We start from the raw sequence: 14,861 nt of genomic DNA, 5'->3' as shown, positions 1-14,861 counted from the left end.
TCAATCAGTTGAGCATCTGACTTTGACTCAGGTCATGATCTCACAGTTCGTGAGTTCACACCCCATATTGGGCTCGCTGCTATCAGCATAGATCCTGCTTCAGATCCTCTGTCCCCCTTCCTCGCTGCCCTTCACTGCTTGTACTCTCTCAAAAAAAAAAAAAAAAAAAATTTAAAAAAAAAATTAAAAAAATTTGTTCTCTATTAAAGTTTGTATTGATCTTTAAGTACATCTATTTCTGTAGGACAATTTCACAGAAATGAAATTTTTAATCAAAGATCATGTGTATTAAATTTAAGTTAATACTTTCAAATAACCCCTAATATATTTCATTATTTTAATTGACATTTCCCTAATTGTAATGAAATTGCCCACATAAACAAGGTGTTGAAACATGGGAATGTCCTCTTATTTATACTGCAAAATCTAGAACAATTTTTAAAAATGAATTCCAAAAAACTATAAAGTAGTTCACAGTTTTGGAATAATACCACTAAACTCTAATCTGACATGACTATAAAGCATTTGAGGTTATTGAAAAATTGCTGCGTAAGCTTTCATGTATATTTTGACCATATTCCCTGATAAATGGAGGAAGTCTTAAGAGAGCAACTGTGAGGCTAAAAAAGGATATTAATTAGAAGTGTTGGAGTTTGTGTCTCTTTTTAAAGATTTTTAAATTCCCTACTTTTTTATAAAATATGTCAGTTTGACTTGAAATTAATTTAATGTGTTCATTACTTTAAGAGTTTAAGATGCCAAGTATTTTGCAGAATTTTTAAAGCATGTCCCTCAAAAAGAAGTGATTGGTTTTAACTGTTTAAGATTTTATTATTATTTTTATTTTTATTTTATTTCGACTATTCTCTGCCCCTGACATGGGCCTCGAACCTATGACCATGAGAACAAGAGTTGCATGCTCTACTGACTGAGCCAGCCAGGCACCCTGGTTTTAACTGTTTTTGACTTTCAATTTAACTGAGCAAACTATTACTTAGTACCTCTGTGTGATATCTGTTGGGAACATAACAAAACCTGGACTCTTTCTGGTATAGAGCAGCTGATGGAGTATGTATGTAACCCTGTGCAAAGTCAGTGCTGTCAGTGGTCTCCTTCAGCTCGAGAGCATTTGTCTTTATTTTGTCTCTAACTTGCTCTCTTTAAAAATTTGAAGATAAACTCTCCAGTGGCTACTGCTCTGAGATATGGCATCTTTTATCATAAGGATTTGGGTTTCTTGAGCAACAATTTAAGGAGAAAACATGAATTGTTTGTTTGTTTATTTAATGTTTATTTTTGAGAGAGAGTGTGAGCGTGCCCACGCTTGAGCTGGGGAGGGGCCGAGAAAGAGGGAGACACAGGATCCGAGGTGGGCTTTGTGCTGACAGCAGACACAAACTCAAACTCACGAACCTCGAGATCATGACCTGAGCTGAAGTCGGACATTTAACCAAATGAGCCATCCAGAGGCCCCATGAACCACTTAATACTAAATAAGTTTTTGGCAGTTTAAATGTGTGGCTGTGACAATAACATCATGAAGAGTAAGTGAAATAAAAGCATATGTGGTTTTTATTTTCTGTTTATGGACATTCTTTCTCCTCCTTTTTTTTAAGTTTGTTTATTTTGAGAGAGAGAATGCGAGCGAGCACACAGGGGAGGACAGAGAGAGGGGAGAGAGAGAATCCCAAGCAGGCTCCACACTGTCAGTGCAGAGCCCCACGCCTGGTTCGATCTCATGAACCAAACAGTGAGATCATGACTTGAGCTGAGATCAAGAGTCCAACACTTAACCTACTGAGCCACCCAGGCACCCCCAATTCCCCTCTTTTTGGAAGACAGTTCCAGTTCCTTAGTATCCTAGAGCTTAGCCAAGGGTACAAAGAAGTTAGAAAGGCCAATATGTTCGCGCCCACCCTGTTTACCACTCACAACTCTGTTAGATCACACCTTTTCCTCTCCAGTTACATGAAGTCCCACCTTTTATTCTGATCTTTCAGTTTTCTAGGAAAAGCATATTCTCCTTTGCATCAAAGCTGTAGCACCGGTGAAAAATCTGCTTTTTAACTCAATGCCATCTAATTTAAGAAAAGCCAGATTAACATAAATGTCTTTGTATGCATCACCTCACCTTTTGTAGGACACTAAAAAAGTAACATATTCCTTGGACCAAGAAAGAGGACAAGGGATATTTTATTTTATTCATGAGTGTGCTTCATTTGCATGCCCATGTGAAAGATTGGGGGTGGTAGAGATTATTTCTTTCCTGGGATAACCATTTGTTATACAATCAGCTTATTTCTACCTAAGCAATGTAGATTTAGTAATATTGAGGCATTCTGCACTGTTTGCTTTGTTGTACAGCATTATTGTATTCTATTCTGGAATTCTTTGCATTTGAACCAAAAAAAAAAAAAATACCAAGCCTCTGGGAGATGCCTATATTTCATATTTTCAAACTTAGCTTTTGAGAGAAGTATAATTTAATTCACATGCAATTGTAATAAATAGTAGGGAGAGATCTCCTATACACCCTACCTAGTTTCTCCCAGTAGTAACATTTACCTTCTAGTCTTTAAGAAGAGCCCAGGTGTAATAATCAGAGTATGGGCAACTGCCACACAAAATTCATAAACAGTGCTGAAAATTAACCTTGAGATTATTGATTTCAGATGAAAAAGTCAAGTCAGATCAAAAATTTCCTACATGAAAATTGACTCCAGACTTCACCCTTGCTGGAATTCAAAGAGTCACTTCCAAATACATGGTCTTTGTAACACTGTGGTGTTGATGAATGTTGTTACAAAGGTTGTGCAATAATTTTGGCAAGGGAATATTTCCTAGGTTAATGTGTTGTAACTCATCAGAGGGGAGAATATTTCATGAATCTTTTCACTTAACCTATTTCTCTAACAGACTACATAATGCTTTGATTTCTCTTTTCCAGAGAAATCTGGCAAGTCTTCAAATTAAGAATATTGTCACACTATGACTACCTTGATTTTGAATGTCCTCTGATGACATTAATTTGTGTTACCAATGTTTAGTAGTTTGTAATTAGTAAATGAGGAAGGGTATTATGAGGCTTGTTTTCAACAGAGTTGTGTATTATGAGTGTTCTGATGTGGTAGGCATCCTGGCCCCAATATTTTCTTTCTTTTTTTTTCTTTTAATTTTTTTTTAATGTTTATATTTATTTTTGAGACAGAGACAGAGCATGAGCAGGGGAGGGGCAGAGAGAGACACACACAGAGTCCGAAGCAGGCTCCAGGCTCCAGGCTCCAAGCTGTCAGCACAGAGCTCGACGCGGGGCTCAAACCCACAAACCGCGAGACCATGACCTGAGCTGAAGTCGGACACTCAACCGACTGAGCCACCCAGGCGCCCCAGCCCCCAGTATTTTCATATATCTTTCCCTGTTCTGCAAGAATTTTTGTAAGGCTTACTCAAATACATTGAGTATTACAAAATTAGATATAAATTCGAATCTGGGAAAATAAAGGGTAGAAAAGAAATGTTTGGGTAGTCTTGACAATAGACTCTTAGGCTATTGATATGGGAATAACAATCTTGAACTCTGAGCAGGTAGTCAGATGAAAGGAAACCTATATTCAAAACTCCTAACTTCAAAGGAAAGGAAGTCATAACTTCTCAGAGAAATATAGGTTTTCTCTACATTGGGTTTGAAAAAGGTTTTAACTGAACAGAGAAGACATGGAGTACTGCAGTGGAGGGAATCTTCAACAGCTTTATAATATACTTATTCATGTGTTTCATTAAGCAGTTTCTTAACACTGTCTCAGTGCAGCTTGTCCCAGCAAGTGGTCATAAATAATGTCTTTACTTCTTGTGTTCTTTTTCCCTTCATTTCCTCTGCCTCCCCTCATTCTTTTTGGGGTTGCACCCAGCTCAAGTGCAGTCTCTCCCTCTTTTTTTTTTCTTTTAATATTATTTATTTTGAGGGGGGTAGAGAGAATGCCAAGCAGGCTCCACCCTGTCAAAGTAGAGTCCAACGCAGGGCTTGATCCCACAAACTGAGGTCATGACCTGAGGCAAAAGCAAGAGTTGGACGCTTAACTGAGCCACTCAGATGCCCCTCAAGTGCAACCTTCTTATGTGCCTACGGTACAATCTTTCCAACCACAGGACCTTTGAGTTCAGTGTTACCTTTTTAGTCCTATCAGTTTTTTTTAACCTTTGTGGCTTCTGAGTAGAAGTTACATTGTGGACCTCCTATACGCATGAGACATTGATAAACACTTGCACTTGAGAATCTGAAACCTCACTAATGGTATAATGGCAGCAAGAACCCAAAACAGTAACGATTGAACGTAAAGATTAAGATGAGTTACTAGTATAATCTGCTTTTGAGGGGTAGCTCTTGTTTATGGTTTGTTTGTTTTAACGTTTATTCGTTTTTGAGAGAGACAGTGTGAGTGGGGGAGGGGCAGAGAGAGGGGGACACAGAATCTCAAACAGGCTCCAGGCACTGAGCTGCCAGTACAGAGCCCGACGCGGGCTCAAACTCACGGGCCACGAGATCATGACGTGAGCTGAAGTCGGACACTCAACCGACTGAGCCACCCAGGCGTCTGTCTCCTTTATGTTCTTAATTGGAGTGGTTAGAAAATTTCCTGCTTGAATTTCTTGTCTTTTTCTAAATTACTACCATAAACCAAATGCACATAATTTCTATGTTCCCCTTATTCTGTTGTGGCAGAGAAATCCATACATATTTTGAAGCTATTCTTATGTTGAAATTTGTTTCTCTTATCTTTCATGTTTTTTAATCTACACAGAATCTGATAAAAGACTTGGAATTTTTTAAAGTTTTATTTACTTAAGTAATCTCTAACACCCCATGTGAGGCTCGAATTTACAACCCCAATATTAAAAGTCTCATGCTCTTCCAAATAAGCCAGCCAGGCACATCCTAAGATTTTTTTATAACTCAGTAATTTATGTTCCATGAAAGGCATTGAATATCTCAGACATTGACTGTAAATTGGTCTTTAATTCAATTAGCTGAAAAGTTAATGCTATGATTTTTCATATTTATTGAGGCACTTTATATACTATAAAATTGACCCATTTTATTATTTTTTAAAATTTATTCAAATTCAAATTAACATACGATGCAGTAGAGTCTTTTATGGGGCACCTAGGTGACTCAGTCTGTTAAGCATCCAACTTCAGCTCAGGTCATGATCTCACAGTTCCTGAGTCTGAGCCCCATGTTGGGCTCTGTGCTGACAGCTCAGAGCCTGGTGCCTGTTTCAGATTCTCTGTCTCCTTCTCTCTCTCAAAAATAAATAAACATTAAAAAAATATTTTTAAAAATCTCTTATGGTTTGCCTCCATCTTTGTTTTTATCTTATTTTTCCTTCCCTTCCTCTATGTTCATCTGTTGTGTTTCTTAAATTCCATATATGAGTGGGGCGCCTGGGTGGCTCAGTCAGTGGAGCGTCCGACTTCAGCTCAGGTCATGATCTCATGGCTTGTGAGTTCGAGCCCCACATCAGGCTCTGATAGCTCGGAGCCTGGAGCCTGTTTTGGATTCTGTGCCTCCCTCTCTCTGCTCCTCCCCTGTTCACACTCTGTCTCTCTCTCTCAGAAATAAATAAACATTAAAAAAAATTTTTTTTAATTCCATATATGAGTGAAATCATATATTTCTCTCTCTGACTGATTTCACTCAGCACCCATGTTGTTGCAAATGGCAAGATTTCATTCCTTTTGATTGCTGAGTAGTATTCCATTGTGTATATGTAACACATCTTCATTTGTCAGTTGATGGACATTTGGACTCTACATAATTTGGCTATTGTTGATAGTGCTGCTATAAACATTCGGATGCATGTGCCCCTTTAATTCAGCATCTTTGTCTCATTTGGATAAATACCCAGTAGTGCAACAGATGGATCAGAGGGTAATTCTATTTTTAATTTTTTGAGAAACCTCCATACTGTTTTCCAGAGTGGCTGTACCCAGTTTGCTTTCCCACCAACAGTGGAAAAGGGTTCCCCTTTCTCCACATCTTCTCCAACATCTGTTGTTGCCTGAGTTGTTCATTTTAGCCACTCTGACAGGTGTGAGGTGGTATCTCATTGTGGTTTTGATTTGTATTTCCCCGATGATGAGTGATGTGGAGCATGTTTTCATGTGTCTGTTAGCCATCTGGATGTCTTCTTTGGAGAAGTATCTATTCATGTCTTCTGCCCATTTCTTCACTGGATTATTTGTTTTTTGGGTGTTGAGTTTGAATAGTTCTTTATAGATTTCGGATACTGACCCTTTATGTGGTATGTCATTTGCAAATATCTTCTCCCATTCTGTCGATTGCCTTTTAGTTTTGTTGATTGTTTCCTTTGCTGTCCAGAAGCTTTCTATCTTGATGAAGTCCCAATAGTTCACTTTTGCTTTTATTTCCCTTGCCTCCAAGACAGGTCTAGTAAGGAGTTACTACAGCTGAGGTCAAAGAGGTTGTTGCCTGTTTTCTCCTCTATGATTTTGATAGTTTCCTGTCTCACATTTAAGTCTTTCATCCATTTTGAGTTTATTTTTGTGTATGGTGTAAGAAAGTGGTTTCATTCTTCTGCGTGTTGCTCTCCAGCTTTCCCAGCACCATGTGCTGAAGAGACTGTCTTTTTTCCGTTGGATACTCTTTCTTGCTTTGAAAATTGACTCATTTTAAATGTGTGATTCAATTTTTAGTGTATTTACAGAGTTGTGCTGCTAATTTTACAAGTTTTATAATCCAATTTTTAGATAATATAACATTCTAATTTTAGAATAACCTATCACTCCAAAAAGAAACCTGGTGACCATTAGTAGAAACTCCTATTTACCTCCCTTCTACCCCCTTCACTCTCTCCCGTAACCCCATCCCTAAAGAACTACCAACTTATTTTTGGTTTCTATGGATTTGCCTCTTCCAGATACTTCATATAAATGAAGTCATACCACATGTGGTCTTTGTGCCTGGCTTCTTTTATGGAGCATGTTTTGAAGTTCATTCATACTGTAGCATGGGTCAGTACATTATTCTTTTTTATGGCTAAATAATATTATGGCTAATAATATTGTGTAGGGATTTACGACATTTAGTTTGTCCATTTATCACTTGTTGGACATTTGAAGGTGTTTTGACTATTAAGTATAATGGTACTGTGTACCTCTACATTCAAATTTTTGCATGTATATAAATTTTCAGATTTCTAGTATAAGGTTTACACCTAGGAGTGGGATTGCTGTGTCATACATTAATTCTAAGTTTAACTTTTGAGAAAGAGCGAAACTGTTGTCCAAAGGAGCTTCACCATTTTAGATTTCTGGGTTTTTTTTTATGATGTTTAAATTTTTTAATGTTATTTATTTTGAGAGAGTGTGTGAGCACACACGAGTGGGAGAAGGGCAGAGAGCAAGAGAAACAGAGGATCTGAAGCGGCCTCTGCACCAACAGCAGAGAGCCTGAGGGGGGGACTAAAACTTACAAACAGTGAGATCACAACCTGAGCCACCCAGGCACCCCTTAAGACTTTATTTTTAAGCAGTCTCTATACCCAACTTCGGACTGAAACCCACAACCCAAGACCAAGAGTCTAATGTTCCACCAACTGAACCAGCCAGGTGCCCTACCATTTTACATTTCTAACCAGCAATGTGTGAGAGTTCAGTTTCTCCACAACCTTTTAATTTTTTTTGTAATGTTTATTTATTTTTGAGATAGAGACAGAGCATGAACGGGGGAGGGTCAGAGAGAGAGAGTGAAACGGGTTCCAGGCTCTGAGCTGTCAGCACAGAGCCCGACACGGGGCTTGAACTCACAGACTGCGAGATCACGACCTGAGCCGAAGTCGGCCGCTTAACCGACTGAGCCACCCAGGCGCCCCTCTCCACAACCTTTTAAACTTGATTTTATTTTAGTCATTTTTATAGGTGTGGATTTGCTTTCTCATTATAGTTTTGATTTACATTTCCTTAATGGCTATTGATTTTGAGCATCTTCATATGTGCTTATTATCCTTTTGTATATTTTCTTTGGAGAAATGTTCAAATCTCTTGTGCATTTTAAAACTGGATTAGTCTCCTTACTGTTTTTCAGTGGTAAGATTTCTTTATATATTCTAGATGAGAGACCTTATTAAGGTGTGATTTACAAATACTTTTTCTCAGTCTGTGGTTTATCTTCATTTTCTTAATGATGTCTTTTAAAGCACAAAAGTTTTAAATTTTGATGAAGTACAATTTATCAGTGTCTTATTTTCTCACTTACAGTTTTGTTGTAATATATCACCCAAGTTTCAGGAGATTTACTACATATTCTTGCAAGAGTTCTGTAATTTTACTTTATTTTTTTAAGTTTATTAATTTATTTTGAGAGTGAGTGAGAGAATCCCAAACAGGCTCTGTGCTCTCAGCACAGAGCCCAATGCAGGGCTCCATCCCATGAACCGTGAGATCATGACCTGAGCCAAAATCAAGAGTCAGTCACTCAACTGACAGAGCCACCTAGGGGCCCCAGAGTTCTGTAATCTTTGCTCTTAATTTAGGTGTCTTATTCAACTTGGATTAATTTTTTTATATGACATGAGGTAGAGGCCTAAATTCATTCTTTTGTATGTGGGTATTACATTATTTCAGCACCATGTATTGGAAAGACAACAGACATACTTTGTTTTACTGTGTTTTGCTCTCTTGCACTGTGTAGATATTGTGTATTTTTTTTTTTAATTTTTTTTAATGTTTATTTATTTTTGACAGAGAGACAGAGCATGAGTGGGGGAGGGCTGGAGACAGAGAGGGAGAGACACAGAATCCAAAGCAGGCTCCAGGCTCCGAGCTGTCAGCACAGAGCCTGATGTGGGGCTCGAACTCACAGACTGCGAGATCATGACCTGAGCCGAAGTCAGACAATCAACCGACTGAGCCACCCAAGCGCCCCTGTGTATTTCTTTTTTAATGTTTATTTATTTTTGAAAGAGAGAAAGAGCACGAGCAGAGGAAGGGCAGAGAGAGGAGGGAGACAGAGAATCCAAAGCAGGCTCCATGCTGTCAGTGCAGAGCCCAACGTGGGGTTCAAACTGGGAGACCATGACCTGAGCCAAAATCGAGTTGAATGCCCAACTGAAAAAGTCACCCAGGTGCCCCTAGGTACTGTGTTGTTTTTGTTTTGTTTTGTTTTTGTTTTTAACAAATTGAAGGTGTATGGCAATCCTGCATCAAGCAAGTCTGTTGGCACCATTTTCTCAACAGCATTTTCTCACTTCGTTTCTGTCACATTTTGGCGATTTTTGAAATATTTTGTAGTTTTCTATAATTTTATTTGTTATGATCTGTGATCAGTAATTATAACTAGCTGAAAGTTCAGGTGATACCTAGCATTTTTTAGCAATAAAGTATTTTTAGGGACGTCTGAGTGGCTCAGTCGGTTGAGTATCCAACTCTTGATTTTGGCTTGGGTCATGATTCTGGGTTGGTGGGATCAAGCCCCAAGTTGGGCTCCATGCTTAGCATGGAGCCTGCTTAAGATATTCTCTCTCTCTCTCTCTCTCTCTCTCTCTCTCTCTCTGCCAACTCATGCTCCCTCTCTAAGGTAAAAAATAAGTAAATAAAAATTTAAAACTTCTAAAAAATAGTTATTAAAAAAAACTTTTTAATGTTTGTTTATTTTTGAGAGAGAAAGACGGTGTGAGTAGGGGAGAGGCAGAGAGAGGGAGACAGAATCTGAAGCAGGTTCCAGGCTCTGAGCTGTCAACACAGAGCCTGATGTGGGGCTCGAACTCATGAACCAAGAGATCATGACCTGAGCCAAAGTCAGACGCTTAACCAACTGAACCATCCAGATGCCCCCCAAAATAGTTATTTTTAAATTAAGTGTGTTTTTAGACCTCATGGCATTGCACACACTTAGTAGACTGCCGCATAGTCTAGACAAAACTTGTATGTGCACTGGGGAACCAAAATATTCATTTGACTCTATTTATTGTGATGTTTACTTTATTGCAGTGGTCTGGAACCAAACCCACAGCATCTTCAAGGTTTGCTTGTATTCTTTCCTCACCAAATTGTCTTGGAATCTTTGTCAAAATTCAAATGACCATAAATGTAAGGGTTTATTTCTGGCCACCCAATTCAATTCCACTGATCATTGCCTACCCTTATGGGAGTATCACACCATTTTGATCACTGTAGTTTTATAACAAGTTTTAAATTTAGGAAACATAACTCCTGCTTTATTCTTTTTCAAGAGAGTATGGCTCTTCTGGGTCCTTTGCATTTCTTCAACGTTTTTTGTTTTTTGTTTTTTTGTTTTTTTTTTTTTTTTATTTTTGGGACAGAGAGAGACAGAGCATGAACGGGGGAGGGGCAGAGAGAGAGGGAGACACAGAATCGGAAACAGGCTCCAGGCTCCGAGCCATCAGCCCAGAGCCTGACGCGGGGCTCGAACTCACGGACCGTGAGATCGTGACCTGGCTGAAGTCGGACGCTTAACCGACTGCGCCACCCAGGCGCCCCTTCATTTCTGTGCACATTTTAGGTTCAGTTTTGTTGATTTTTGTTAAAAAAAAAAAAAAAAAAACAGTTGAGATTTTGATAGCTTGTGAATTGAATCTGTAGGTCAATTTAGACAAGATTGCCATTTTAACCATATTAAGTCCTTTGTTTATGAACATGACTGTCTTTCCTTGTGTTTAGATCATCTTTTGTTTTCAAATAATGTCTTTTAGTTTTCAGTAAGTCTAACTATTCCTTTTTAAATTTTTTTCCTAAGTGTTTTTTTTTTTTTGATGCTATTGTGAATAGAATTGCTTTCTTAATTTCATTTTTGTGTTTTCACTGTAGTGTATAGAAATGCAATTGATCTATTATATGTGTCGATCTTGTATTTTGTTACCTTGCTGGACTGGTTTTTTCTACCTTGTTTTTAGTAAATTCTTTTTTATTTTCTACATAAAGGTTTACCTTGTCAATATCTTGTCATTTTTTAATAAATTATTTTTGTTGATTCTGATTTCAATAATCTGAAAGACCTTTGCATTTAGGTTGATAGAAAATTCTTATTCTCATTTCCTGTCAGGTACATACACAATTATTTAATTTTCCTTAAGATGCCTTGTGTACAGCAGAAATCCTAGTGCAAAAATAAGGATGTGATTCCGAATTTAGGCTTCCTGAAAGTAGGTGTTACCTTATAGATACTGAACATAAGTGTCACTTATAATGTTACATTTCTAGTTGGATAATTTTTATCTATTTTGTCTTGTTTGTATTTTGAAGGTACTAGACACCTGGATTTAATTTATAGGAGATCTTTAGCCAAAGGTATAGAATATGCCAGGACAGAGTCATGGAAGTAAGTTGTATACTGTGGGAACAATCTGACTCTACTAGTTAGTAGGAAAAACCTAGTTACTCAATTAAATACATAGAGAAGTCTTGGTGGTTTTTGAGAATTAGTTATCAGGCATTTGACATGAGCAAATATGGTCTTTGAATGAATGGTGGTTAAAAACTCTGGGGGCGCCTGGGTGGCGCAGTCGGTTAAGCGTCCGACTTCAGCCAGGTCACGATCTCGCGGTCCGTGAGTTCGAGCCCCGCGTCAGGCTCCGGGCTGATGGCTCGGAGCCTGGAGCCTGTTTCCGATTCTGTGTCTCCCTCTCTCTCTGCCCCTCCCCCGTTCATGCTCTGTCTCTCTCTGTCCCAAAAATAAATAAAAAACGTTGGAAAAAAAATTAAAAAAAAAAAAAAACAAAAACTCTGGGTGGTTCTGTTTTGGTGAAGAGCTAACTAGTTGTGTCACCTTTGGGAAATAATTTAACTCTTATTTTCTGTTTCTACCTCTGTAAAAACGATGAGGTATGTCTGAGTGATTGCTAAAGTTCTACTCAGGCATAAATTTCAGCATTCCCTCTGTATCTGCTCTTATAGTTGCATATAGATTGACTGTTAGTCTCTAAATAGACTTTCCCCACACAAAGGTAGAAACATCTCCCAACTATCTTTAATATTTTTTCATGCTCTGATATTTTAAAAATGATGAAATGGAATGATGGTTATGGAAATAACAAGAATGAGGTAACAAATTATTTTATGATTTATGGAGTAACTTGGTATGTTACATTATTGAATCCGAAGAACAATTCTGTGAAACTAGGAAAGTGCTATTATTCCCATTTAGCAAATGATGAAATTGAAGAGAAATTAAGTGACTTGCTCAAAGTTTCTGTACTAATAAAAAAAAAAAATGGAGTCTGGAACTATATGCACATCTGGCACCATTCCTATTAACCCATCAGTTAGGGTTATGTAGGATAAATAATCTCAAAGATTCTTAGCCCTTCCATTATGTGTTTATTGGTCTTTGAAGTTGGATAATTACCTACTTAGATTTAGAAGATTGAATAATCTAAAGCTGTGGGTCTTTATTGATCCTTAAGCTACTAACATCTTTATAATTTTTCTCTATGTATTTTCAATTATGGGTATCTGGCCACTGTGATGAAAAACAAATTGGGTAGGGTGAAACTAATTTCAAAATATGGTAATCACTTGCGTTGCCACATAAAGAATAATTATGTATTCACTTGGCTTGTTCTTCTTGGAGGTAATTGCTGCAGATAGCATGGAGAGGACACAAGCATCAATTTTCCCTCTGTGTTAATGGTGATTGATTTAACTTGTTATGCATCCCTTCCAATTTACCCACTTCGCTACCTTTTTTTCCAATCAAGGTTGGAAGAGCTAATTCATGAGTGCTATAGTACTTTGTGTTTTATGCTGTACAATTGCTTGTATATGTGGGTAGAACCGTCTATTCCTTGGAGCAATAACTTTGGATTTTTTTCTTTTTCTTTTCCTTTTGGTCACTGTGGCTGTGGTTCCTATTAGTGCTTTGAATTCATGCATTTTCATGCCTAACTATTCCTGGCAACTACCCAGTTAATCATCAATGAGCTGGGCTTTGGAAGTGGTGCTTTGTGGTTGAGTGACTACGAAGGCTTAATTCTCTCTTTCCTGTCCCTTTAAGAATCTCAGAACTGGATCTCTGGGGAAGACTTGCACTTAAGTCTATATTAACCCTTATGCTTTTCAACTTTGGACTTTTGTGGAAACGTGGGACTAGCTATGGTATTCTTACCTGTCTTGGGAGAGATAACTGAGAATTCTAAGAAAGATCACCTTGAGGAAGTCTGTTTCCTTACATAACTGATGCTTTTAGAATAAATATTGGACATTGTCTATTCCTATTGGTTCACTGTGCTTTCTCTCCCTTTAGCCCCCCAGGTTCGCCCAATAGTCTTGGCTACTTCCCTACAGCTGCTAATCTTAGCGGTGTCCCTCCACAGCCTGGCACGGTGGTCAGAATGCAGGGCCTGGCCTACAATACTGGAGTTAAGGAAATTCTTAACTTCTTCCAAGGTTACCAGGTCAGTAGCTTGAAGAAGAAAATACACAGTGCCCTTATTACTTAAGTTGATTTGCCTAAAGAATGCAGCCAGGAAAGAGCAGATTTTCTGAACCTCATGTGTACATATGCTAATAGGTTTGCTTATAGAGGCAAAAAGAACCAGAGGCAAAGTCAGGGGGACTAGTTTTGAGTGCTATTTTCTTTTCCTTTTTTTTTTTTTTTTTTTTTTAATTTTTTTGATTTTAATGTTTATTTATTTTTGAGACAGAGAGAGAGCATGAATGGGGGAGGGCCAGAGAGAGAGGGAGACACAGAATCTGAAGCAGGCTCCAGGCTCCGAGCTGTCAGCACAGAGCCCGACGCGGGGCTCGAACTCACGGACTGTGAGATCATGACCTGAGCCGAAGTCAGACACCCAACTGACTGAGCCACCCAGGCGCCCCTTGAGTGCTATTTTCAAACTCACCCATTTGACAAGATTAGGACTTTTCCAGGCTACTCTAATTGTCTCAACATAATCTGTTGGTGCTCTTTTTGAAAATTGGGCTACTTTGGGAAAGCTCTTCAGGGCACACAGCAATGTGGGTCTTTTCATCTAGAATAGGATTGGCTAAGAAGGAGTTTTCCTCTAATTCTTGACTACCCAAAAAAGAAAAAAAAAAAAGTACTTAAACATGCAATTTGAGTATGTAAAAAGTAGTCAAGGCCTCTCTACCTAACCTGGAAAAAACAAAGGAGACTCCATGAATCTTTAGATGCTAAGTCATTAAAATGAGCTGTAGGATATTTGGTGAGCCTTATATGAAATGATCTGTGATAATTCTTGTGAAACGAATGTTGGCTCTTACCAACTTTTTCTGCCACTGCCTATGTCCATCAATTGTTTTCCGACTCAAGTTATGAAATGAGATGTTTCTTGCTAAACTCTATAAGAGCTCTGTAAGAGTCAGCAAAATCTCCTCATTGCCATCTCCTCTGAGCAGAGACCTTTCTTTCCTTGAATCACATAATTACCTAGAACCCAAATTCCTTTCTTGCAATACCTAAAAATCAGTATCTTGAAACTCTTTTATTGTATTAATAGCAAAAATTATCTTTCTTCTTGAAGCTGAACTTTGCTTGAGTCTCTAGAGACGAGAAGTATTTATGGACATAATCATCAAACCTAAAATATGCCTTGAGCATTTACAGTACAGAGTTGTAAGGATTATGCCTACAGAGTCTGTTTCACCATTGGAATGGGTTTACAAGCTTGGCGTCCATGAATCCTGGAGGATTGTGGAGCTCGTCTAAAATTATCTCCGTGGGGATGCCCCAAGCCTACCAAGTTACTGTAATGTTCTTATGGGCTTTTAAAATTAAAAGTGTATTTTCTGGCAAATGAAGAATATCTAATGAAGGTTAGACAAAAGTTATTTTTTGTTATTGCCTGGCTTAACACATTCATACC

General features: G+C 38.2%; 1 protein-coding gene across 6 annotated transcripts in view; it reads left to right on the top strand.

Annotated features, from left to right (window-relative positions):
* Positions 1–14,861, top strand: part of ESRP1 (epithelial splicing regulatory protein 1) — a 65,096-nt gene that overhangs the window by 35,348 nt on the left and 14,887 nt on the right. For 4 of the 6 annotated variants that reach the window (XM_049633132.1, XM_049633128.1, XM_049633129.1 and 1 more), the window contains exon 14: positions 13,280–13,430. The exons of the other annotated variants lie outside the window; for them this stretch is intronic. In XM_049633132.1, coding sequence (XP_049489089.1) covers positions 13,280–13,430 — 151 coding nt within the window. The remainder of the gene's footprint in view (positions 1–13,279; positions 13,431–14,861) is intronic. 6 annotated transcript variants of the gene reach the window in all.

The sequence above is a fragment of the Panthera uncia genome, chromosome F2 (assembly GCF_023721935.1).
Source record: "Panthera uncia isolate 11264 chromosome F2, Puncia_PCG_1.0, whole genome shotgun sequence".
NCBI lineage: Eukaryota > Metazoa > Chordata > Mammalia > Carnivora > Felidae > Panthera > Panthera uncia.
The sequence above is the reverse complement of the archived record's forward strand: the minus strand, read 5'-3'. Positions and strand labels throughout refer to the sequence as shown.